This window comes from Bubalus bubalis, chromosome 11 (assembly GCF_019923935.1).
Source record: "Bubalus bubalis isolate 160015118507 breed Murrah chromosome 11, NDDB_SH_1, whole genome shotgun sequence".
NCBI lineage: Eukaryota > Metazoa > Chordata > Mammalia > Artiodactyla > Bovidae > Bubalus > Bubalus bubalis.
The window spans coordinates 94,142,501-94,167,560 of NC_059167.1; the positions used below are offsets into that span (position 1 = coordinate 94,142,501).

The following is a 25,060-nucleotide window of genomic DNA, read 5'->3' on the forward strand; positions in this document are numbered from 1 at the left end:
TATTAACTATTTTTGTTTCTAAAAGTAATGAAATGAACCCATGGTCATCCTTGAAAGAATACAGGCATACCTTGTTTAATCGCACTTTGCTTTATTTGGCTTTGCAGATGATGCGTTTTTTACAAATTGTTTGTGGCAACTCTGCATCATGCAAGTCTTTTGGCACCATTTTTCCGGAAGCATTTGTCCACTTTGTGTTTCTGTCACATTGTGGTAATTCTTGAATTATTTCACGCCCTCCAACAGCAAAAAGAAGGACTACCTGAAGGCTCAGCTAATTGTTAATATTTTTTTAGCAATAAAGTGTTTTACAGTTAAGGTACATACATTGTCTTTTAGACATAATACTATTGCACATTTAATAGATGACAGTATAATGTTAACAACTATTATCAGTTCAGTTCATTCACTCAGTCATGTCCGACTCTTTGCAACCCCAGGCACTGAAGCATGCTAGGCTTCCCTGTCCATCCCCAATTTCTGGAGCCTGCTCAAACTCATGTCCATTGAGTCAGTGATGCCATCCAGCCATCTCATCCTCTGTCGTCCCCTTCTCCTCCTGCCCCCAATCCCTCCCAGCATCAGGGTCTTTTCCAATGAGTCAGTTCTTGGCATCAGGTGGCCAAAGTATTGGAGTTTCAGCTTTAGCATCTGTCCTTCCAATGAATATTCAGTCCTGATTTCCTTTAGGATGGACTGGTTTGATCTCCTTGCAGTCCAAGGGACTCTCAAGAGTCTTCTCTAACACCACAGTTCAAAAGCATCAATTCTTCAGTGCTCAGCCTTCTTTGTAGTCCAACTCTCACATCCATATATGACTACTGGAAAAACCATAGTTTTGACTAAATGAATCTTTGTCAGAAAAGTAATGTCTCTGCTTTTTAATATGCTGCCTAGGTTGGTCACAGCTTTTCTAACAAGGAGCAAGCATCTTTTAATTTCATGGCTGCAGTCACCATCTGCAGAGATTTTAGAGCCCAAGAAAATAAAATCTGTCACTGTTTCCATTGTTTCCCCATCTATTTGCCACAAAGTGACGGGACCAGATGCCATGATCTTAGTTTTTTGAATGTTGAGTTTTATGCCAGCTTTTTCACTACTGTTATATGCAGTGGGAAATTAAAACATTTGTGTGAGTTGCTTTACTGTGATAATTGCTTTATTTCGGTGGTCAGGAACCAAACCCAAAATATTTCCAAGGTATGCCTGTGTTATTAAAGCATATTATTGTTGTCTTAGAGTAGTAGGAGCCCTGTGAGTTGAATTTACACTTCTTTATTGGAACTAGCTTATCTCCACATGGGTATTATAAAATACTAGAAAAATAATATAATGTCTTAATAAAACTAAATCCCTACCTTACTAGGATTTATAGTTTAACTTCTCAGTTCACCACTTGATCACTAGTAATCTTGTTTGTAGTGGTAAAGAACACCCTGCCAATGCAGGAGACATAAGAGTGTGCGGTCAATCCCTGGGTCAGGAGGATCCCCTAGAGGAGGACATGGCAACCCACTCCAGTATTCTTGCCTGGAGAATCCCATGGACAGAAGGGCCAGGCAGGCTACAGTCCATAGCATTGCAAAGAGCCAGACACGAATGAAGTGACTTAGCATGCACGCACACATGTTGTAAAATACTGAAATCAGGGCTAAAGAGGACCTTTTGCATGTTAATGGAAATAATCACCTGTTATTGCAATTCCCCTTCTTTGCAAATTAGCTTCGAGTACTGTACTTTAAGTAGTTACAGTATTGCCCTGTTTATCAGTAAGAGATAGCAGTAAACCTTTGAGAAAATTGGCTAGAAAGCTTTTAAAAGACCTTAAGTTGCCATTGGTAAGCTTTTCGTGATTTGGATTTTCCAAATTACCGGATACCAAATAGTTAGCAGTACTATTAGATCCTTACTTTATGAAACTCCTTTCACTAAGCCTTGCTTGATTTATGGGCTGGCAGGGCTTTTGCTGCTGCTGCTGCTAAGTCGCTTCAGTCGTGTCCGACTCTGTGCAACCCCATAGACGGCAGCCCACCAGGCTCCCCCATCCCTGGGATTCTCCAGGCAAGAACACTGGAGTGGGTTGCCATTGCCTTCTCCAATGCATGAAAGTGAAAAGTGAAAGTGAAGTCGCTCAGTCGTGTCTGACTCTTAGCGACCCCATGGACTGCAGCCCACCAGGCTCCTCCATCCATGGGATTCTCCAGGCAAGAGGACTGGAGTGGGGTGCCATTGAGGGACAATTATTATGTGTTTGGAAATAAGCAAAAATAATCTTAGTATGATAAAATGGAAGGAGCCTTGGACTAGAAAACAGGACATCCATGCCCTTTCCATCACTATGGTCTGTGATTCTGTGCATTAAGTTGCTGCTGCTGCTGCTGCTAAGTCGCTTCAGTCGTGTCCGACTCTGTGCGGCCCCAGAGACATCAGCCCACGAGGCTCCCCTGTCCCTGGGATTCTCCAGGCAAGAACACTGGAGTGGGTTGCCATTTCCTTCTCCCGTGCCTGAAAGGGAAAAGTGGAAGTGAAGTCGCTCAGTCATGCCCGACTCGTAGCGAGCCCATGGACTGCAGCCTACCAGGCTCCTCTGTCCATGGGATTTTCCAGGCAAGAGTACTGGAGTGGGGTGCCATTGCCTTCTCCGGCATTAAGTTGCTACTTCTGGATTATTGAGTTTACAGTAATTTTATTTCATAAATAATCAACATTTTTTTGACAAGCTGTTTTCTGCATCTGGAATTCTCTGCTGTTCTCCCTCCCCCTGCTCTCCTCTCTCTCCTACTTCTTTATCCTGTACACTGCTGCTCCCGTTTCTCCTCCTCTACCATCAATGCCCTGTCCTTGACCATGGAAAAATATAAAACATATTGGTAAAACCTATGTGGAAGAAAGATGTTGGCCAGAAATACTCCCCGAGTGGGAAGGTAAAGCAGATGAGAATGTTTTCCCAATTAGCATATGTGTTATGAATTACTGTATAAAAATTACATATATTTTATAAGGGAAAAGTTAACTTTAATAAACAAGTTTTGTGCCAACAGATATGGTAATTCTAAATCTAACACTTGAATTCTTTAATTTTTGCTGACAAAAGTGATAATTATAACGTATCTTACAGAAGTTGTGGTTATCCTAAAATCATTTCATGATTCAGCTATAAAAAATGTACTTAGCACTGTATGCTTAATAAGTGAAATGTAATATAATGTTGAATCTGATTATTCTAGTAATACAAGGAATTTTGTAAATGTACTGATCGATTATAAACATACTATTTGAAGGCCAGTTTCTTCGTTGTTGACTCTTGGCTCATTTATTTGCTGCCAGGGAGTTCACCCAGGCTTCTTAAATTTACATTGAGGAAAAATGCTAATTTTGTATTCCATTTGAGCTAGCCATCTTGTAAATGGCAATGATGATTATCTTAAGGGGTCCTGGTAAATAAGTTTGCCATAATAGTACAAATATTCAAAGAGAATTTTCTACCCTTAATAAATCAATAAAAACTTCGAGAGATCTTACTGACTTTTCACAAAGTTGTTTTCACATGCAAGTGTGATGTAGCGCATTGTGTGAGCTTTATTGTTACCATCCCCTTTGAAGAAATGACTAATATAAATCTGAAAATGTTTTTGATCTAATCTATTAAGAAAATAATTTAACTTTTCTATGTTTCTGAAGGGATCAGCGCTTTGATTGAAATACCTAAGCACTGTGTTGTGGCAGCAGCTGGCAAAGAACTGAGTGAGTATGACTTTCTCCCCCTTCATTTCTTCTTTTTTAAAATTGTAAACTAGCCTTGTGTAAACATTTCGGAAAGACTAGTTTGACTTTTTATTTAAAGGACATCTTTGCCCGCCCCAGTCTTGACCTCCTGGAATTACTGAAGTGGTGTGGAACCTGAGACTTATCAGGATGTTAGGTCGGCTCTTGTGCCACGCTTGGTCTAGCATAGGCAAGTGGGCAAGGTAGCCCCACTCCTCTGATGCTGGAGGGCTGTTTACATCCCAGTCCCCTCCGTTGATGACCCACACTCGCTCACTCAGCAAAAACTTGAGCTACATAAAACACCACCAACATTCTGAAAACTAAAAACGAGTTGGGTTTGGAAGAGGGTTATTATGGGAGCTGAGTAAGACAGGAGCTGTGGAAACCAGGGTGGGACCTGTCTTCTTGGAGGGTGAAGTTTGCGCCATTTCCCTCAGAGTAGTGGGATGGCAGGAGGGAGAATGAGAGGATGTGGTAAATGTACTGATTATAAACATGCCATTTGAAGGCCAGTCTCTTACTGCTGACTGTTGGCTCACTTATTTACTGCCAGCAGTCTGCAGTTTAAAAAAAACCAAACCTATTATGCTCATTACCTTATGGATAAAAATTGTGTGCTGAGAAGTTGCTTTTTAAAATCTGCTTTTTTCTTGAAGAATTTGTCTAATGGAGCCCAGAGAGCATTTGATATTACTTGTGCTGCTACTTCTAGAGACCAGTCTCTAGATTTACTGTGATCATCAGTTGGCATGTTTGCAAATGCCAGTGAGAAATGAGCTAATGGTTTACCAATTGTAAGCTGCTATCTGCAGGCTCTGCTGCTTTGCAGTCAAGCTTTTCTTTCTTCAACTGAACTTTCCCTGTGTAGTCCTGTCTGAGAAGTAATTTTTTAGACCCAATGCTTATGCTTGCTTTTCATGAAGCAGCTTCTAAAGATAAAATTTAGTGTTTAAGTTTTTTTTCTTTTTTTCTTCCTTGCAGAAATTCAGTTTTCCCATGTTCTTTATTGTGCTGGAAAGATGCCTCGCTTTTCCCTGCTTTTTACCTTTTGTTGCTAATCAATCACTTGTGTTTTGCTGGTTTTACTCTCAGTGGTTCTCAAAATGTAGTGTGCATGAGGATGACCTGAAGGACTTGTTAAGAACACAAAATACTGGGCCTTACTCCCAGAGTTTCTAGTTCACTACTTCTGGAGTGGGGCCTGAGCGTCTGCATTCTAACATGTACTGCGAGTGCTGAGGTGGTCGGTCTGGGGCCATGCTTTGAGGGCGGCTGCTCTAAATATTTTGGTCCACTTCTTTCCATCTCACTAGTGTTGCTCTGTTCAGGTACTCTTCTCCTCTTTTGCCTGGTTGGTCTGTTGCGATATCTCCTGACTTATTTTCATTCCTCTACTTTATTTATTTTTTTGAATGTGTACTTAACAATGCGCAAACTATATTTTAGCCATTGCCGTTGTCTGGAGAACACGTTGAAAGTATAAATATTTACGAAAGATTATTGTAGTCAGATAATGATGAAGTATTAGTAAGATGTCTAAATATATGTAATGTGGAGTGTCCAAAGGGCTTCCCAGGTGGCTCAGTGGTAAAGAATCCGCCTGCCAATGCATGACATACAGGAGGCCCAGGCTGGATCCCTGGGTCAGAAAGATCCCCTATAGAAGAAAATGGCAATCCATTCCAGTATACCTGCCCGGAGAACCACACAGACAGAGGAGGGTCACAAAAGAGAATCAGACATGATTGAGCATGCATGCCCAGAGTGTCCAAATATAATCACCCCATGATAGAGTTAATAGCAAGTAAAATAAAATCTCTTTAAGTATATGCCTATTCAGCATGCCTGCATGCTTAGTAGTGTCCGACACTTTGCAACCCCCTGGACTGTAGCCTGCCAGGCTCCTCCGTCCATGGTGCATAAGGGCTCTCCAGGCAAGAATACTGGAGCAGGTTGCCACTTCCCTTTTCAGGGGATTTTCCTGACCCAGAGATCGAACCTGCACCTCCTGTGTCTCCTGCATTGCAGGTGGGTTCCCTACCTGCTGAGCCATCAGGGAAGCCCTTACATTTCTAATTTATGTGACTATTGGCATATATTTAAGATGCTTGCAAATTGTTGCACAAATATTGTGACTGTTTGAATCCATATCAAAATTCGGATACCAGTGAAATTAATTCACCATGATATAGCCTGCTTGGTTGGCTGGTTAAGTGTGGCCATTCCCTTCTCTGTTTTAGTGGTTCTAAACAATGTTTTCAATGAAAACATTGAAAACTCCAAACTGGAAACAAAATAAGCTGCCATTTACCACCCTCATTTTGTAAAAATAACTTTTTGACAACAAAATATGAAGAACATGACATCAGGAAAAAAGTATAGGGCTTTAAATTGAATACATTTAGTTTTATTAAGAACAAACAAACAAACTTATGTGGCCTTATTTTTTTTCTCATTTTTGCCCCAGATGAATGAAATGTTTGCCCTAAGGACGAATGTAATCATGCCTACACAATGAAGTCCAGGCCTTTCAGCATATCAAATCATGCCTTCCATGATCTCCCCCTGCTTCCCTGAGTCTTGTCTCACTGCTGCCTAATTTGCATTTCCCGGAGCTCCCAGCCTGAGGTGGTTCTCACCACCGTCCTTTCTCTTGTCACCTGTATTGGACTTGGCCATCTCCCCCTGCTTCCATTGAGTCTTTCGTAACTGCTGGCTACTCCACATTTCCTGGAACCCCCCAGCCCGAGGTGGTTCTCACCTCTGCCTTCCTTTCTCTTGTCAGCCATATTGGACTTGACCACATAATTCATTGTGCTCTTTAATCTGGCTCATTACTACTTACTCTTTAAGAGCACAGCTCTAGTATTTCTTTTTCAAGGATGAAGCCTTGCTTACCTTATGCCTCCCCTCCCAGAGGTTTTACCTGTGTATTCTTATAATCTCATGTCTACCATTTAACTTACTACTCTAAAACTTATGTTTGCTTTTTGGTCTCTCTTTGCCCCGCCCCTTCAGAATATTAGTGCCTTGGTGACTGAAACGTTCTTCTTCATCTTTCTCCTAGCAGATAAAGAGATTTTTATCGAATGAATTAGTGAATTCATTGAAATAGTAATAAACACTGATGCCTCAACAGAAATTGGAATATCATCTAAAAAAAGGAAGAAATTAAAGTTGGTTTTATTCAAAATAATTTATAAAAAATACAAATATTCTTAAAAATGAGGGTTTCCATTTTACTTAGCCTCAAAATAGGGCTTCCCTGGTGGTTCAGACACTAAGGAATCCTTCTGCAATGTGGAAGACTTGGGTTCTATCCCTGGGTTGCAAAGATCCCCTGCAAAAGGGAACGCCTACCCACTCCAGTATTCTGGCCTGGAGAATTCCATGGACAGAGGATCCTGCGGGCTACAGTCCATGGGGTTGCAAAGAGTTGGACACCACTGAGTGACTTTCACTTTAACTTTTTCATAAAGTTAATATGTAGTGTCCTTTTCCTTATGAAAAATAAGTTTTATTCCTCTAAATGTACTATCTTTTCTAAGACAAGCTTGTGCCCCTGTCCTTGGTTTTAACTGTTCCATACTAATTTCTCTTTTTCTAATGTGAATCTTCTCAACAGGAAATAAAATTTCTGTGTGCACTGCCTGTAGTCCCTTTGAGGCTTTATTAGCTGGGCAGGGCTATCATCACTCTTTGAGTACTTATCCTGGTTCAAAAGTTCAAGATTTTTCTGTTAACCCTTTTTTAGAATTGACTTGCTTTTCTTTTATCTTCTAATTCATGTTTATTTCCTTGAAGTTATTACATATGTGACCCTTGTGAATACTTGATTGTAGAGACTATATTTATGAACTTAAGTTTCTCATTATCTTTAGTTCTTTGTAGTTTTTTGGTCAGTGTTTCAGTTTGTTCTCCCTGTTAGTTGCATTAAACAGTAGAGTACCTGCTTGCTTTCTGTAATCTCAATCTCAGTGTCATTTGGTAGTATTCCAACTACAGGAGAATTTTCGCTCTACTTTGCTAGGTATCAGAAAGAGTCCCCTTTCTGATAGACAACCACAGTTTCTGAGACCTTCATCTGATAGCCACAGTTTCAATGTGAATGGCTATCAGTATTAAATAACCTTTGTAGAGGTTTGTCATTTGGTAAAATGTGCCCAGAGACATAGAAGGAAATGTGGTGTGACCTGTTTTCCAAGGAGAAGTGTGAGAAAGAAGAGAAACTTAGTAATCAGCCATCACTTGGGAGGACTATGACTCTGAGATACTAGTTTTTCCAAGCTGTGAGCAGCCACAGCTCTTGGTGCTGGGGCCTGTTATAGCACCGACTACATGGATTCTGAGCTTGTTCATAAGTCTCACTCCCACTCTCGGTGACTATTTCAGGGCAGTAACTGGAACCTAGTCACATATAATATCTAAGTTCCTGGAGCATCCTAATAAGCATTCAGTAAATGTTTATTGAATCTTTCCAGTTGATTTGATTTTGAGTTTTCTATACTGATTAATGTTAGGATTAATACAAGTTTATATAAAACTGTTTGTTAAACTCAGTTGAGTAAAGCAACACTATAGTCCAAAAGAACTGTATAACACACAAAAATTATAAGGCATATCTTCTCAGAGAATTTGTAATTTAATGGTGTAAGCTTAGATATCAATTTGAAAAGTAAATAAATAAAAACTGCTGAAGTCTTCACCGATTTGAGGTTAAGCACAGATTCATAGCTTATTTTGCAGCAGTATTTACTGGCCTGGCATGAGGAGAGAAGGCTAATGGTGGGGGGAGATTCAGGGGTCCGGACCAGTGCTGGCTAAGGAGAGAATGAGGTGGGAGAGCTGGTCATACACTGAAGGCTTAGGGAGGATGGGACTTAATGGTTGGTGGGGGTTTAGAAGAGTTCTAATAAAAGGAATAGAGTTTTGAGGTCACACTTGGGATTTTAGTAGATCATTGCAAACATCTCAAGGATTTGAAAGAAATGAAGTAGTATGAACAAGACTGTCTTTGGAGATGGGTTTTTTCAGTATTTTAGGTGTTTGTCACTTAGTGAAATATTAGTTTTTTGAGCAGAAATGGAACTTTATCTTCTTTGACTATTTCAGTAAAATTATATCGGTCTTTTCATTTAGTAATTTTCAGGTTGGTAGCAGCCACAGAGGGATCACTAGGATGGGATATTCTTGAAGTTAAGCGCCTCCTTGATCACCAAGATAATATTCTCTCACTGGTTAATGTCAATGGTAAGCTCATTGTGTCCATGTTTATATTATGTACAATTTTTTACTTGTTAACCTGTTTTGAACTTTAGTCTTGTTTTGTCATAGGATTCTAGAATTAACATCATGAAAATGATGCTATTAATAAGGAGAGAGTGGCAGTCTTATTTTCTGAGGTTTAAAGCAGTAGAATTCATCAAGTTTCATAGATTGGTAGGTCTTAGATTTAGGCACGGGGGAAGAATGGAGTTGGGCAGAGAAAAGGGGTGATGGAGGAGACAGCATACTTACTCAGGGGTTACTTGGCAGCTGTGGGATGATTGTTGTAGGCTGTCAGTACTAAAGCTTGGTAGCATTTTGGCTTTGGGGGCAAATGGTTCTGGCTCTTTTCTCTTTTGAAGGTCACACAGGACAAAATTATATACCACTCTGTTTACAGTAGAATGAGCTGGATTCAGTCCATCATTGAAGAACCAGAGAATAACACCAAACTAAAGGTCTGCAGAAATGGATCATACCTGCCCTTCCTCATGGCTGTGTGTTTGGTTTGCCAGACTTTGTATTTGGCTTTATCATGATTTTAATGAGTATCTCTTGTGAGGTGAACCTGATATCAGATGACAGGATAGGATCACAAACCACAAATCCTGGGATTTAGTTACTTCACTTTCAAATAAACTGATAGCTTATATCATCAGAGCTCTCCTGGGTGGTCTGGGCTCTGAGGTCAAATGTGAGGACTCTTGGGTGGCTCCAGTTTGATAGTCTGGAGGAGACTTGTAAGAGGGTCCTGTGAGGATGCTGTGAATATGTTGTAGGGGAGTGCACTGCACCCCCCTGACCTAGGCTGGCTCTTTCTGAGCAATACTTTGTAGAAACATGAGGCAAAGGGAAAGGGCCACAAACAGTACTAAGTGTAGTCTCCATCTGTAGGCCGTTCAGTCACGTTTTCAATTACATCAGTGAGAATGGCCCGCTCAACACCAGAAACTTCCTCTCTAATAGCTATTTACTTGTTCAACCCAGCTGCAAGTCTTTCTGAGGACTAGATTATCTGTATGATAGAAACAACAATGTGAGGAGCACCCCTTTTGTCTTTTTCTGGGGACTCTTTCCTTTAGCCATGGTGGCAGCCCAGAAGGCAAGTTCTTATTTGGAAGTTCCTCTGACACTGAGCCAGCAGCCCCAAGGCTGGAGCTGTTGAGAAGAGCACAGCAGTGTCCTGGCCGTTACAGTGGTCACGCCTAGTTGTCCCGTTTTAGCAGTGAAGTATTGGGACCAGGACCTGGCATATTTCCATAATGAAGTTGAGGGAGCCTCAGCTTCATGGCACTTCTCTGTACATCTCTGTGATGTACAGAGATACTCAGAACAGTTTAATTAAGAATGCTCTTGTCAAGTCTTTCTTTGCCAACATCTTAAGAAGAGGAAAAGGGAAAGCTAAGGCAAAAAATAATTTGTTAATGGAAATTACAGAAAACCCCTAGTACTTTTTACTTTATAAATTCCATGACTATAAAATTACACTACAGAATGCTAGTAAGCCAAAAGCATATTTAGGAATCATATGGATGAGCAGTCTGGTAAAATTTGAGAATGATACTGTGACGGTCTGTCATAATAGATGTGTCTACCATGCTGCAGATTTAGCCATCCTGAAGTGATTATGTTGTACAGTTCCCAGTTCCACCCTCAGCCCTTTATCCCCACCAATTACCAGTCAAAATGTGGCCAGTTACTGGGTTTATAACTCACAGGGAAAGTGCACGTTCAGTGAGTTGGCGCTAGGACAACCTTAGCAGAGCATTTGTTTGTAGCAGAGCTCCCACAAATGTGGATAATGAATACTGGGTTTGCCCAAGAGCTCTGAATGCCTCTGCAGAGATTGTCTAAGACCAACATACAAGGTAACCTTGCTTATCTCTTCTGGCAGAAGGCTCTAGGTGCTGCTGCTTTATTTTATTCCTTTTCTTGTTTTATACTGACAGCATGATATGGTAGTATTAGAACTTCTGAGGGATGGGTAGACAGGTTTCAGGTGAGATTTTCATACTAAGTGACTTCTGATACTTGCCTAAGGGTCAAAGTCCATCCACGTACACTACATTATTGAGGCTGTTTGGTGTGAAGCATTTTTTTTTTTTTTTGGAAGCAAGTTTGAATATATTTTATTTTATTTATTTATTTTTTTAATTTTATTTTATTTTTAAACTTTACATAACTGTATTAGTTTTGCCAAATATCAAAATGAATCCGCCACAGGTATACATGTGTTCCCCATCCTGAACCCTCCTCCCTCCTCCCTCCCCATTCCATCCCTCTGGGTCATCCCAGTGCACCAGCCCCAAGCATCCAGTATCGTGCATTGAACCTGGACTGGCAACTCGTTTCATACATGATATTTTACATGTTTCAATGCCATTCTCCCAAATCTTCCCGCCCTCTCCTGGTGTGAAGCATTTTGAATGACCAGTGTGGGATAATGAGCACAGCACTAAACTGCACCGACTCAGGTCAGTGTCAGCATTTCGTTTCTAGTGAAAAATTATAACTGGGCTCAAGTGCTTTGCTTCCGTTGCCTAGATGAATTACAGACACTTGGAGGAGATCAGAGCAGGCAGCGGTGTGGTCTCAGTAGGTTAGCTCTGGTGTGGTGACACGTGCAGAGCTGGAGTCAAGAAGAATCTTCACTTGTTTATGTCACTTGCTAATGTCTCTGGTTCTTTTGTAGTTTGAGTGAGATTGAAAAGAGGAGGGGAAGGGATGGAAAAGAATGTTATGGAAAGATTACTGCCACCTTAACTTTCCCACTAGTAGACCTAGAAGCCTGTTTTCTCTCCACAGATGAGAAATGAACTTAATTCTTCACAGACTGAATTCCAGAGAGTCTGTTAATAAACTATGGAAACTGGACTTGGAACCAAGGAAAAATACTATTTACCTGTATGATTGCTGATAATTCTTTATTTTGAGGAGATTGTTCATCTAGTTATTAGAGATTTCTGTCCTGGTTTATTTGATAAATGAGATAATTAAATCATAATTACTCATCCATGTATTCCTAAATTACAAGTAACTGGATGTTTTAATACTATTAATATGAAATAATACCCGGGGCTCAAAATAATACCAGGGACTCAAAAGATAACATTCAATGTCTTTAAAATGTCTACACATTTATTATTTAATTTTATTTCTACAATCATCTTCATTTAATGCCTAAGAAATCCAAGATAGAAAAAGATTAAATGACTTTCTAAAGGCCAATCACATGGCTTGTAACAGGCTGAGTCAAAATTAAAACTTGAGTTTCTAGACTCACAGTGCGCTGCTCTGCTCCACCTTCCTCTATAAAGGAATTAAATCACATTTCTTTATGATAGTTTTCAGTCTTAGCAGTTGTACATTTTCCTTAAATATATAATTTGTGCAGTGTCTTAGCCCACTAATTTCATTTTCATTAAACATTTTAAAAACTTGTTATTGTGCAAGTAATACATAGTCATAATAGAAAAATGAGGAAATAGAAACATAAAAAATGTAAAAATGAAAATGAAAATCATTCATGTAGTATTAAGTAGAGGTTCATGTCCTTCTAGGTGTTTTTCTGGACACGTATACATACGGTGTGCTTTTGGTAACAGCATGTCATGAGTATATTTCTGTATTAACATGACATACTTTTACAACTTAGTTTTTGGTAACAGCATTACTGTTTCATTTCGTGGATGTCTGATTTATTTATTCAGTCCCCAATTGGTTTCAGATATCTTTAGATAGTCATTAGATAGATTATGTGTGTGATGAAGTTCCCATAAAAATTCCCACAGTGTGGGGTTCAGAGAGCTTCCGGGTGGCTGAACACGAGTGGCCTACTGGAGAGGGCCGGGTTCTCTGAGACGCCTCCCACAGCCCTTGCCCTGCGCCTCCTCCCTCTGGAGGGTCATCTGTCTTGGCATACCCTGTATGATACAGTGGTGAACAGTAGGTAGGTTGTTTTCCTGAGTTTTGTGAGCTGCTCTAGCATAGTAACTGAACCTGAGGAGGGGATGTGGGACTCTTCAGCTTACAGCCAGTTAGAAACACAGGTAACAGCCTGGATTTGCAATTAGTATCTGAAGTGAGAGAAGTCCTGCAGGACTGAGACCTTAACCTGTGGGAACTGACATTATTTCCAGGTAGATATGGCCAAAGCTGAGTTAAATTGTAGGGGCATTCGGCTGGTGTTGCATAATTGCCTGCTGTGGGGAAGACCCCCACACGTCTGGTGTCAGGCATGTCGTGAGTGTGGGAGTACAGAGGAAACAGAAGTGTGACTTTTTCTTAACTGTGTATGATCCAAGGTAAAATTCTTTTGTCTTTGTTCCCCAAATACTTAACCAAGTATTCCAGCATGACTTATTTCTTTCTTCGTTGAATTGAAAAGCAGTTACTATCATTTACTAAATGTGTGAGTAAACCTGAGTCTCTTTCCGGTCTTTCTGTTCTGTTAGTCTTCCTGTTTGGCTTGTCAGGTTACCTCCCTGTTGTTACTGCGGTTTTACAGAGCAGCACTGCCAGGCAGCTCATTCGTTTTACTGTAGCCCAGGTAAGTGATCAGTAAAGAGACATGTGAACTCTGCCTAGATGCCAGTTTTGTATCTGGCTCCCACGTTGGGGAGCTCATCGTCTGGGACACCCTGAGCTGGACTGCGCAGGCCTGCGAACGCAACTTCTGGGACCCATCTCCGCAGCTGGATGCTCAGCGGGAAATAAAACTCTGTCAAAAGCCAAACGACGTTTCTATTCATCATCTCACATGGGATGAAGAGGTAAAAAAAGTTGAGAAAAATTTCTACAATCTTAACATCTTTTACTAAGCTCAGTTTCTAATTGGGAAAATTTAATGTCATGATATAGAAAGGTGTCACTCCTTGCATCCAAGTTGTGCTTTAAAATGTACTGATGTATTTCGAAGATTACATCATTTGCTTTAAAAAAAGCATTTTAATCTTTTACCACCTCCTTGCCTCTTTATCTTTGAGGCAAGGAGGTGATTAAATGGCCACAGATTTTAGAACACATTGAAGTTTTGAGCTGTATTAAATATTCCCATAGGATATGAGGATAATGCTTAAAATTATTTTAAGGAAGACTTTGAGAAAGAATCCTTTTGAAGATTCCGGTGTATTTCCTGGAGAAATAAAGGGAATTAAAAACTTCAGGAATGCCTTTCTTTTAGTCTTCTAGCATCCTGGGGCAAGGTGATTGTGTGAGAATTACAGATTTCAGTCCTTCAGGCCCGTTGCTCTTGAAGCACGTTACATCTTTTTTTGCAGTAAGAGATTAGTACCAATGGACTTCTGAATCTTGGCTCTGATCTGAACATCTCTTTTTTTAGCTTTAGGAGCTCAGAAAATATGTTTAAAATGGGGTTATTTTTCTAAATCTAGTCACAAGAAATGTTTGCGTTGTAAACTTTGAGGAAAGGGGTTGGAGGAGGCTGTTACCTTTATTTTGTGCCTCCCTATACTGTTTAAATCTTACAATTGTATGTTTTTTTATTTTTATTTTAAAAATGAGTAATAGTGTTCTAGATGGGGAGAGCATGGTCCACTTTTTTTTTTTTGGCTTTCTTTGAACCTCTCTTACTTTAAAAACCAAACCAAAATAGAGTAAGAATAGGTAAAGAACATTATTGTACCTAAAGATTAAGTTTCTTTATATTCTAACTTTACTTTGGGGGAAAAAGAGTACTAGAGTGGGTTGCCATTGCCTTCTCCAGGGGATCTTCCCGACCCAGGGATCGAACCCAGGTCTCCCACATTGTAGGCAGACACTTTACCCGGTCTCCCACATTGTAGGCAGACACTTTACCCTCTGAGCCACAAGGGAACCCCTGAATATATATGATAAAAACAATAGTCTCAGGAAAGATAGAAACTAGATTTCTAAGAGTTGTAGCCCTAAAAAGTATATTTTTAATTTGATACCTTTTTCTCATTGTTGTAAAAATTAGTGCTTAAAGTTTTTTCATTTTGCATTCTCTTTCATCTTAAAATTTTGATTGATGTTTATTAAACGCTTATAAAGCATTACTCAGTTTTCCCTCATTTTCTTTCTAAGAGTTTTTTTTCTTTCTACAAGGGGGTCAGTTATTGTTAATGACAAGAGATTGATAGAATGATTCTATTGAGTAAATACTGCCCCAAAGCTTATTAATTCTCTAGTTGTATTGATAATTTTGTGGGTTTTGATAAACCATTTGAACTCTGCACAGATTTCTTGGTCTATATAAACTAGTTTCTGGGGTTTCTTTGCACTGAATGTTTCCCAGGGCTCTAGATTTTAGCAAGCTGGCCAGCTGTTTTTATTTTTGTGCATGGCACTGGTCCTTAGCTAGCATTGCTGTGTGCAGAACATCAGTCCTGAGGGTCAAGGGAGTCATTGCGGATTTAGAGTCTGGTAAGCCTTGGAGGCATGTTTGGTTGAGATGCTATAGGTCTGAGTAGGCATTATAGCCTTTGAGGCTGCATGAGACGTGTTCTCTAGTGAGAAAAGGAAGGGAAAAGGATTTTTGAAAGGTCTGTCTCACTGGCATACCTACTGAGTAAGAATAAATGATTCTTAGACAAGAGCCACGAGAAGTCTAGTGATTTGCAAAATAAGTTCAGAAGCTATGTGGTATGGTATGAGGCAAGAATAAGGAACTGGAGTAACATGACCTGAATTCCAATACCACCTTTCATGTCTTAATTTTTTGTGTGACTTTAATCTTTTATTTTGACTTGTTATTCTGCAAAGTAGCTTTTCCTACATTAATGAGATGTTGTGAAGCTGAAGTAAGATAAATATTGGTGAAAGTACTTTCAAAAGATTAAAGCTGTTTTAGTAGAAAGGAAAAATGGAAATTTAGTAGAACTGGAAAAAATGTCTTTGTGAAACCACTATATATATATCTCTGCCACTCTAGCATATGCTGTTTTGTATACTTCATAGTTCTTGTGATGCTTAAGATGTGGAGCCCAAGTAACTTTGCTCACATTTTTCAGGCAGAAGAAGCTAAGTAGTTTCCCAACGATACGGTATTATGTGAATGAAAACCCAGGTTGGACCCCAGAAGCTCCACCTCCACTGCACCAGTCTTCCAGCCGCAGCCCCTGCTCTAGCTGTCACGTTTCAGTAAGGAAGGCAGGGGTGCTGCGAGGTGTAATACATAGAGTTCGCTCTGTATTAGCAGTTGTGTCCTTCGACCTTCTAAATGCTGAGGTTTCCTTTGTGCGTTGATATTTTTGGACTTTAGAGGGCAGTACAGTAATTTGGGCTGAAGGCTAGGAATAGGGAAGGTAACAATGACTTGGTGATCTCACACCAAGGCTGGAAATCTGTTACTCTGGGTAGTGGTGTTAGTTTTATGTGCATTTCTGAACTTTTATCTCCCCCAGAATGTATTTGTTGCAGTTGGAAGGGGTTTATACGTGTATAACCTTCAAATGAAGCGTGTGATTGCCTGCCAGAAAACTGCACATGACTCCAGCGTCCTGCACGTTGCCAAACTCCCAAACAGGTACGAGTTTCCATCTGCTCTGTAGCAGGTAGAAGAGACGCATAGGTCCCAGGGCCACCACTGCAACTGCTCGGGGGCAGAGTCACCTGGCTCTCTTGCTTGACCAACAGGTTCTTTTGAAAATGGAGAATACCCTATGGCTGTCTCTAACAGAAGAGTTTGTGGCAATATATTACAGAATTTACAAACAGCAGGGTTCAAACAAATTATTCTGAATTTCATTGTAAGAAGAGAGAATTTAAAATTGGGTATTTATTTTAATAGAAGACTTTGGGGCACTATGTTCTAATTTTTTAATATTTTCCACAAAGCCAGCTTTTTGGTAGTGTTGCTTATGGCCAGAATTAAATGGTGGTCTCCTTGATGGCCGAGGCTACTAACTGAGGGCTTTCCTCTCAGGGCAGATGTGGCCATTGAGCTTCTAGGGATGAATTCTGTGAAGGAAATGGTAGTATTTTCGGGGCTTCCCTGGTGGCTCAGCTGGTAAAGAATCTGCCAGCAATGCAGGAGACCCCGGTTCAATTCCTGGGTCAGGAAGTTCCCCTGGAGAAGGGACAGGCTACCCACTCCAGTGTTCTTGGGCTTCCCTGGTGGCTCAGATGACAAAGAATCTGCCTGCAATGTGGGAGGCCTGGGTTGGATCCCTGGGTTGGGAAGATCCCCTTGAGGAGGGCATGGCAACCCACTCCAGCATTCAAGCCTGGAGAATCCCATGGACAGAAGAACCTGGTGGGCTACATACAGTCTGTGGGGTTGCAGAGAGTTGGACACGAATGAGCAGCTAAGCACAGCACAGCAGTATTTACTCTGCAGGATACTTTCAGAGTGAGAGGGGAGAGAAAGGAATGGGGCTTCTCAGGATATTGTGAGTATAATTCATAACCTGTTTTCCTGCATGCATTTTTAAAAATGGAAGCGATACATGTTTGTAACATTTGAGCTAGTCTCACACTATAATGCATGCCTTTCCTGAGGAGTGTTTACTTTGTATTGTAAAGCCATGTTACAGTGTGATTTTTTAATCAGCTCCCGCCAAGAGCTGGATGAAAGCAGATAAAGGCTGCACTGAGGGTTTTGCCTGCACTCCGAGCGCTTGCCCTCCATGGTGCTCTCTCTTCTGACAGGCAGGTTATCTCATGCTCGGAAGATGGCAGTGTACGCATTTGGGAGCTACGAGAAAAACAGCAGCTTTCAGTGGAGCCGGTGCCAACGGGTGTGTATCTTCTCTCAAAAAGGTGGTCTTGCTTTTTTCTCATGTGAAAGACAGATGAAAGGCAGTTATGTGTAACCACAGGAATAATATACAGTGTGCTGCAAATAAGCATGTTTACATGAAGCATTTGGGAATCAGGATGGTGGACTCACGTGTTAATATTTACTGCAGGACCCCCTGTTTATTTCAAGTCAGCTAGGATTCTTTGAGGGGAAGCTAACTGATCTGACTGATCAAATGGGCTTCCCTGGTGGCTCAGACTGTAAAGACTCTGCCTGCAATGCAGAAGACCCAGGTTTGATCCCTGGGTTGGAAAGATCTCCTGGAGGATACTGAAGTGGCTACCTACTTCAGTATTCTTGCCTGACTGACCAAATGGCGTAATTAGCTATTTATCAATGTATTGTAATTATGTCTGGTATATAAACATAATGTGTACCATCAGGCATCAAAGTTCTTCAGCCTTGAAGCATTAACATTGAACTCAATTTATAAACAAACACTTTTGTGTTTATGTCGTTAATCTCTTGAGCTGTTGATTTTCTGGTGCTTGATTTGAAAAACAAAATCCTGGTTAATTAGCAACCTTCGCATAAGAAATCAAATGCCAGTAGCCTCGGAGTTTCTTCTAGTTATTTGAAGTCATAGGGTATTGTCACATATGTTGCTTTTTGTCTATCCTTAAGTTGTGACCTTCCTGCCCCCACACTGCCACTCAGCCCTTTCATTTCTCTCCACTTTGACTTCCATTGCCTTTTTCTCATGTTAACACACCTTCAGCAGTGCATGCGTAGGGGCAATAAGAAGAGCTGAGCAACAAACGTGGGTAGCTAAGAGGAAATGAAGTAACATATTAAAAAAAAACCCTAGCATAGTTCCTGGTATCATCTGCTCACTTAGCCCTTGATGACAATAAGTGAGAAACACCTTTGCATTTAAGTTTTGTTTTTCTGATCTTACATTATTATTATTGTTAAGGAAAGTGAAAGTTACTCAGCCGCGTCCAGCTCTTTGCGACTCCATGGACTATACGGTTCATGGAATTTTCCAGGCTAGAATATTGGAGTGGGTAGCTGTTCCCTTTTCCCGGGGATCTTCCCAACCCAGGGATCGAACCCAGGTCTCCCACATTGCAGGCGGATTCTTTACCAGCTGAGCCATAAGGGAAGCCTGTTAAGAAAAGAGCATAATTTTGAGAATGACTAAAATGGTTGTGTTTTTCTAGGTTTTTTTAACATGTGGGGATTTGGAAGAGTAAATAAACAAGCCAGCCATCCTGCTAAAAAGCAACAAGAAAATGCCACTTCCTGTTCACTAGAGCTTATTGGAGATTTAATTGGACACTCATCATCTGTGGAGGTATTGTTTTTAATAAGCATAGAAGTGTCCAGGGGAGCCTTGCTTTTTGCATCTCACTACTGTTCATTCATTTGGTATCATAAAGACCTAAACCTGCTCTTATCAGTAAGTTTTTGCTGATTCTAAACATGGAGTGGGATAGGTTTTAGTATGTGTGGTAAAGATCTCCCTATACAGAGAAATGATTTGAAGGAGGAATGTCTTGGCTTCTAAAAACTGGCTTAATTAACTTGACGAATGAGAGTAGTAAATACTGTTAAACGGTAGTTAATACAGAGGGTACATGGAGAAGTGTGCTTATATATGTAGAGGTAAAACCTTACAGACTCTAATTCCAGGGGGCATTACCAAATTCATGAATAGAAGTCTGTTTTACTTCGTTTTGAAGGATAATAATTAGTTAGCTTGAGTAAAACCCAGTGTCTTGATTATCATCGTGGAGTTCAGAATTATAGGGTGCATCCAGTTCTAACTTTTTATAAATTCAAATGCATTAATATTTACTATCAGCACCATTGCCTGTAATGAAGAAGGAAAAAGACCAGTCGAGGTAAAGAGATAATTGCAACTGGTAACAGTATCACCACAGCCCTGAGTAATGAATTTCTTAAATTATGCTTTTGTTTCATAGCCAGGGAGGAACAAATTAATTTTTCATTTGAAAGTGCATTTATTCTTAAGAGCAGCAACACAACACCACCTTATTATTGAGCATTTCCTGTATTTCAGGCACTATACTGGACATTAGAGTTTACAAAGGGATATAAAATAAAATCCTTGCTGTTGTGGAGCTTATATGTCAGTAGACAGGAACAATATAGGTAGGCTTAATAAGCTGTTAATCTAGGTTGCTTATGATGGACCCAGATTAGTAGTGGACTATTCAGGAGTTAGAAGAAAATGCTTAGTGGAAGATAATGGATGGGCCTTGAGCTGAACCTTGATGCTTCAGAGGATTAAGACAGTCTTGTGGCCATAAGCTCCCTGAGGGTGGGTGCTCATGTCTTACTAATTTTTGCCTTCCTGTAACAGGCAGCCCAGTTGTTTTCATTCTGTCTTTTAACTTCGGGAGTTGTGCAGATGGAATGTACAGAATCTACTTGGTGGCAAGAGCAGGTTGCCTAGGCTGGAGGTCTGTGTTCCAGTCAATGGACACAGTAGGAGATAAAGCAGTTTGGGGTCAGATTATTGAATGTATGGCTAAGCAGTTTGGCCTTTTAAACTTTTTTAAAGAGTAGGTTTTAAAAAAACTATTGAAGGTTTTTAAATGGTGCGGCATATTTGACATTATATAGAAGTGTCAGGGAGAAGGCAATGGCACCCCACTCCAGTACTCTTGCCTGGAAAATCCCATAGACCGGAGGAGCCTGGTAGGCTGCAGTCAATGGGGTCACTGAGGGTCGGACACAACTGAATGACTTCACTTTCACTTTTCACTTTCATGCATTGGAGAAGGAAATGGCAACCCACTCCAGTGTTCTTGCCTGGAGAATCCCAGGGACGGTGGAGCCTAGTGGGCTGCCATCTATGGGGTCACACAGAGTCGGACACGACTGAAGTGACTTAGCAGCAGCAGCAGAAGTGTCAGATTCTTAGAAATTTGCCCGAGTAGAGGTGTTGACATTTAATTATTTTTTAAAGTATGTCTGGCTTCATTGAGAAAATCTTGGCTCTTTCTTAAATTTTCTCTTTTTTAAAAAAATGTTTGTCCTGACTCTCAGCCTAGTCCTATATACCTGTGTGTACTGAATTCTCACTTGTGCATCTCCTGAGGGATTTTGCTCTGATAGTTCTTCCCCTTCCACTACTACATCATCAGCTCAGACTGTTTCCTGTTACGTTCAGAAATGTATAAGTTATTCCTGAGAAAGCTCACATCCTATTTCTCTCTTTTATTTCACTCTTTCCCTCGAGGAGCTCATCTTTTTCATAGTTTCGTTTCTCTCCTCTCTTATACCAGCTCTCTCCATAGGATGCATGCTGCCTTCTCATCAACACTCCATTTTCTTGTTCTTAACTTCCAGCCTATCCCTTCACTGGGCATGACCTTTTATTTGGAGAGTTGAATGTTTTGTTAGCTTTCTCAGACAATTTCATTCAGTATTGATATGCCTCCTTTTTCTGCGGCAAATCATAGCCTGAAGTATAACTTAGTACCTAATTACATCATCTTTAACTGATACCCTTACTGTTTCAACTAAAATTCAGTTTTCACAGCTGAATTAGAAGCTTCTTGAAGATAGGGATTATAAACATATAGATAACACTCAGTAAATGCTTAAGGATTGATTATTCTCTGTTTATATAGAGAGCTAAAGCTACTGTTTATCTTGGAGAACTTGGAATTCAGATATTTTATTGTGGCCATTTTTACATTAATAAGAAGGCCAGCAGAAATGATTAAATGAAGCAGGTTTGTCAGGACATCTGCTGAAAAAAAATCTTAAAACCTATTCTTGAAGAATTAGATAATGGTAAAATTTAGATGACACTTTGGGAATTAAAAAAAATAGCTGTTAGTTATAGCTCTGTAGTTGAGTAGTGTTTACAAAGTTCTGATTCTTAAAATATTAGATATGGGCCTGGCATTTGTTATTTGTATGTGACTATCACCCACACTTAAATTTCTCATGAAAGATACAGAGTTTCATAGTCAGATCCAAAGACCTCTCCATGGTATGCATTTCGGCAAGGACCTATGTTAGTCTACTTGGTATTGGCCGCTTCTCTTCTCCTTGAATTTCCTATAATCAGTAATTAATTTTTTTCTACAGATGTTTCTGTACTTTGAAGACCATGGACTAGTGACTTGTTCTGCTGATCACCTCATTATTCTCTGGAAAAATGGAGAACGAGAATCGGGATTACGCAGTTTAAAGTTATTTCAAAAATTAGAGGAGAATGGTGACTTGTATCTGTCTGTCTAGGTTAAGGAATTTAAATACCTGTACATGAACCTTGAACATCAAATATAGGGTAATGCTCTGAAAACCATTACCATATTGATTATTTATTTACCTTTGTTTAATTTTTAGGGGGGTCTGCAAACCAGCAACAGGTTTGCTTCTGAGGTATTAGTACATCCACCAAAGAATATGGCACAAGTTTTTCATTTGACTTTCCTCATAAGTTACCTGAAACCATTGTAGGAATGGGTCTGATTTCAGCAGTGACTTTTCAGAAAGTGAAGTGTTCAGACTTCAGCACAACTGTCTGATGAAGCAGATTTAAATTATACCACACTATCCTCACAGAGATAAATTTTTTATGCTTTAAATTTTACACTAGAAATTGTATAATCTTATGCTTAATGAAAAGAATAGTACTCAGAACCTCTCTCTGTCTTGAGTGTTACTATATTGCCTCTAGCTAAATTTATCACCAGGAATTAGATTTTTAAAGTTTTACATGTAGTTTCTTTCATTTAGCCTTTCTGGATTTTGAAATACCTGACTTCTTTGTTATCCAAAAGTAATATTTTAACTATGTGACCACCTGTCATTCTTTTAAATACTTATTTAAGAAACCTGCTTTAATGGAAATAAATATGATAATTACGGAAGATATTTTATAAGAAAAATGAAAACTCCACTGAAGAATAAATAGGATGTAGCATATCTTGAATTTAAACCTTGAGCTATCTAGAAAACTGATGCTTCCCTGGAGGAAATGAAGATTCCATAGTAACTGTCTGTTGTTGAAGTGGTGAATGCTGTGTTTTAAGTGTCTTAATTTGAATCTAGACCCTGGAAGGAGGTAGAAATAATAGTATTTTTTTTATTCTTTGGTTTCCTTTAGAACTTGTTTGATTAAGAATTCTTGTGATAAATATCCTTTCTCCTACAAATTCCCCTGGTCTTTAGTAACTACCACTATGCCATGAAACAAACCTGAATCTAACATCAGCTTTTAAAAAAATTTTTGGTGCCAACTTTTAGTGACTGAACAATAACCACCGTTTGTTTATATCATTCATTTTTAATTCTAGCTGCTAAAATCCCTATCAACTCAAATCAGTAGGAATCTTATTAGGGTGTATTTCTTCCCTCTAGCCTGAACACCCATTTGGTACAAGACCAGCGGCTGCCCCTCATATATGTTAGAGATGAGAGCTAGATCAGTAAAGTGTTACCAAAGTGCCTGATTCGTCTTACCATTGGCTCAAATATGAAATGCTTGAGACAGGCTTTACTTAACGTAGTTTCTTGCAGTTACCTGAGATTAAATCAGCTTCATCACCCCCTCAGCCTTAGAGTACTCTTTCTCCCTTTTGGTACTAAAGGATAAAAATTAAAAAGTGTCCCATACATTAAAAAAATGGGTGGTTTTAACTGTGGAGTTAAAAACTGCTGATGAAAGAAACCTATTGAAGTAACTACAAGGGGGCTGATGTGTTAGGACTGATACTTCTCAAAGAACACTTTCTGGGTTTATTCATCACACACACCCCTAACAGAATCCACAGACCCTAATGGAATCTTTTTGTAAAAAAATTTTTAGCTAGTTTTACCTTTGACAGTTGCTTCTGTTATTAACTACCTGCAAAGTCTGGATGAGCTATGGTCATCTATGCCAGATGAGTGCCATAGTGCTTTTAAATGAGGAAGCTGAAGCCCAGTCAGGTAAGCCCTTCTAGTTAGTTAACTCAATTCCCATTATCAGTGAACAGCTTTAAAAAAAAGATGAATGAGAGAGAAGGGCTTATATGATCACCCCTTCAGCAAAACCAAGTAATGTTCACAATCATTGTTTTAATTCACAATGAAAACAGATTTATGGAGAAATATAAAATTTACATAACCTCCATTTTATAATAGAAAAATTAGCACTGCCTTTTAGCCAAGATCGTTATTATGGCATAATTGAGTGTTACACAGAGGCACCTCTAATCTCACCCTGAAGTTGGCACATGGGTAGGATTCCTAACCAAGCCAACATGCATTTTGGTCTGAGTGCATCAGATTATTGATCAGTTTTAGGCTTTTAATTATTTTTCTCCATAGATGGACTTTGCCCTATTACTAATTAGCTTTTTCTTTGGAGGGTCTACATTTTTAGGTCATGAATTTATAAACTCTTTTTGAATTGTATAAGATATTCAATGAATTATAAAGGAATTCATAGATTCTTAACTGCTTTTCCTGTTTTGTTCTGGATTAAACAAATCTATTCACAAGGAATGTTAGAAATCCTAGGTAAATTTGGGGAGCAAATAGCATAAATAAGTACCACTGTGAGTCCCTCTGTTATTAAAATTTAGAGAAACTTGATGGTTTTGATTTCATGAATGCCCTAAGGTCAGAGATGGGAGAAAACAATGAGCTGGGAGAATCTAGCCGGGACTCGTACTTGATGGCTGTTCACTAGTTGTATGGAGACTACTGCTAAAAGTTGAACTTTCAGATTAGAAGAATACTATAGCTGACATCAATATATAGTATATGCATTTTTTTCATTTCCCTGGCTTAGCTTTCAGTGCTATTATATTTGCAACACCAGATATAATACTGTACACTGGGCCTTGTCATTTTTACTTAAAAATACCCTTATCACTTCAGTTTCTGACTTATTCGCTTAAGAGCCTAAACTTCAGGGACACTGTATTTATCTTTGTCAAGTTGAGTGGCTTTGGATTGAATAGATGAGGCATCCTAACTCTGAAGGCAAGCATAATTTTAAAATCTTAAATTGGAAGTAAAAAAATAACCTAATTAAATTATAGTGTTATTTTGGTCCAGGCAACAGTGTTTTGTAACTTTTGGTTCAGTAGTAGTAGCAGTAATATGACCTTTCTCTAAATGAGATTTTATTTTCCTAAATTAATAAGGTTCCCCTCAACAGAGAATATTTTAGTAAATAGCTTATTTACTGATATTAGTAAATAAGAAACAATAATGTATAGCTATCTGATACATATACCATCTAAAAGACTCTTTCTTATAAACTAT

At 39.4% G+C, this 25,060-nt stretch overlaps 1 protein-coding gene across 6 annotated transcripts in view; it reads left to right on the top strand.

Moving 5' to 3' along the window:
* WDR41 (WD repeat domain 41) overlaps positions 1-22,106 on the top strand; it is a 163,777-nt gene extending 141,671 nt beyond the window's left edge. For 3 of the 6 annotated variants that reach the window (XM_025296374.3, XM_044925466.2, XM_006078593.4), the window contains 7 exons: positions 3,682-3,744; positions 8,908-9,018; positions 13,621-13,805; positions 16,419-16,540; positions 17,665-17,753; positions 18,979-19,112; positions 21,887-22,106. In XM_025296374.3, the coding sequence (XP_025152159.1) occupies positions 3,682-3,744; positions 8,908-9,018; positions 13,621-13,805; positions 16,419-16,540; positions 17,665-17,753; positions 18,979-19,112; positions 21,887-22,039 (857 nt within the window). In that variant the 3' untranslated portion in view covers positions 22,040-22,106. The remainder of the gene's footprint in view (positions 1-3,681; positions 3,745-8,907; positions 9,019-13,620; positions 13,806-16,418; positions 16,541-17,664; positions 17,754-18,978; positions 19,113-21,886) is intronic. The other 3 variants (XR_006543064.2, XM_006078595.4, XM_006078597.4) reach the window with 3 other exon arrangements.
* The last annotated feature ends 2,954 nt before the right edge of the window (positions 22,107-25,060 follow it).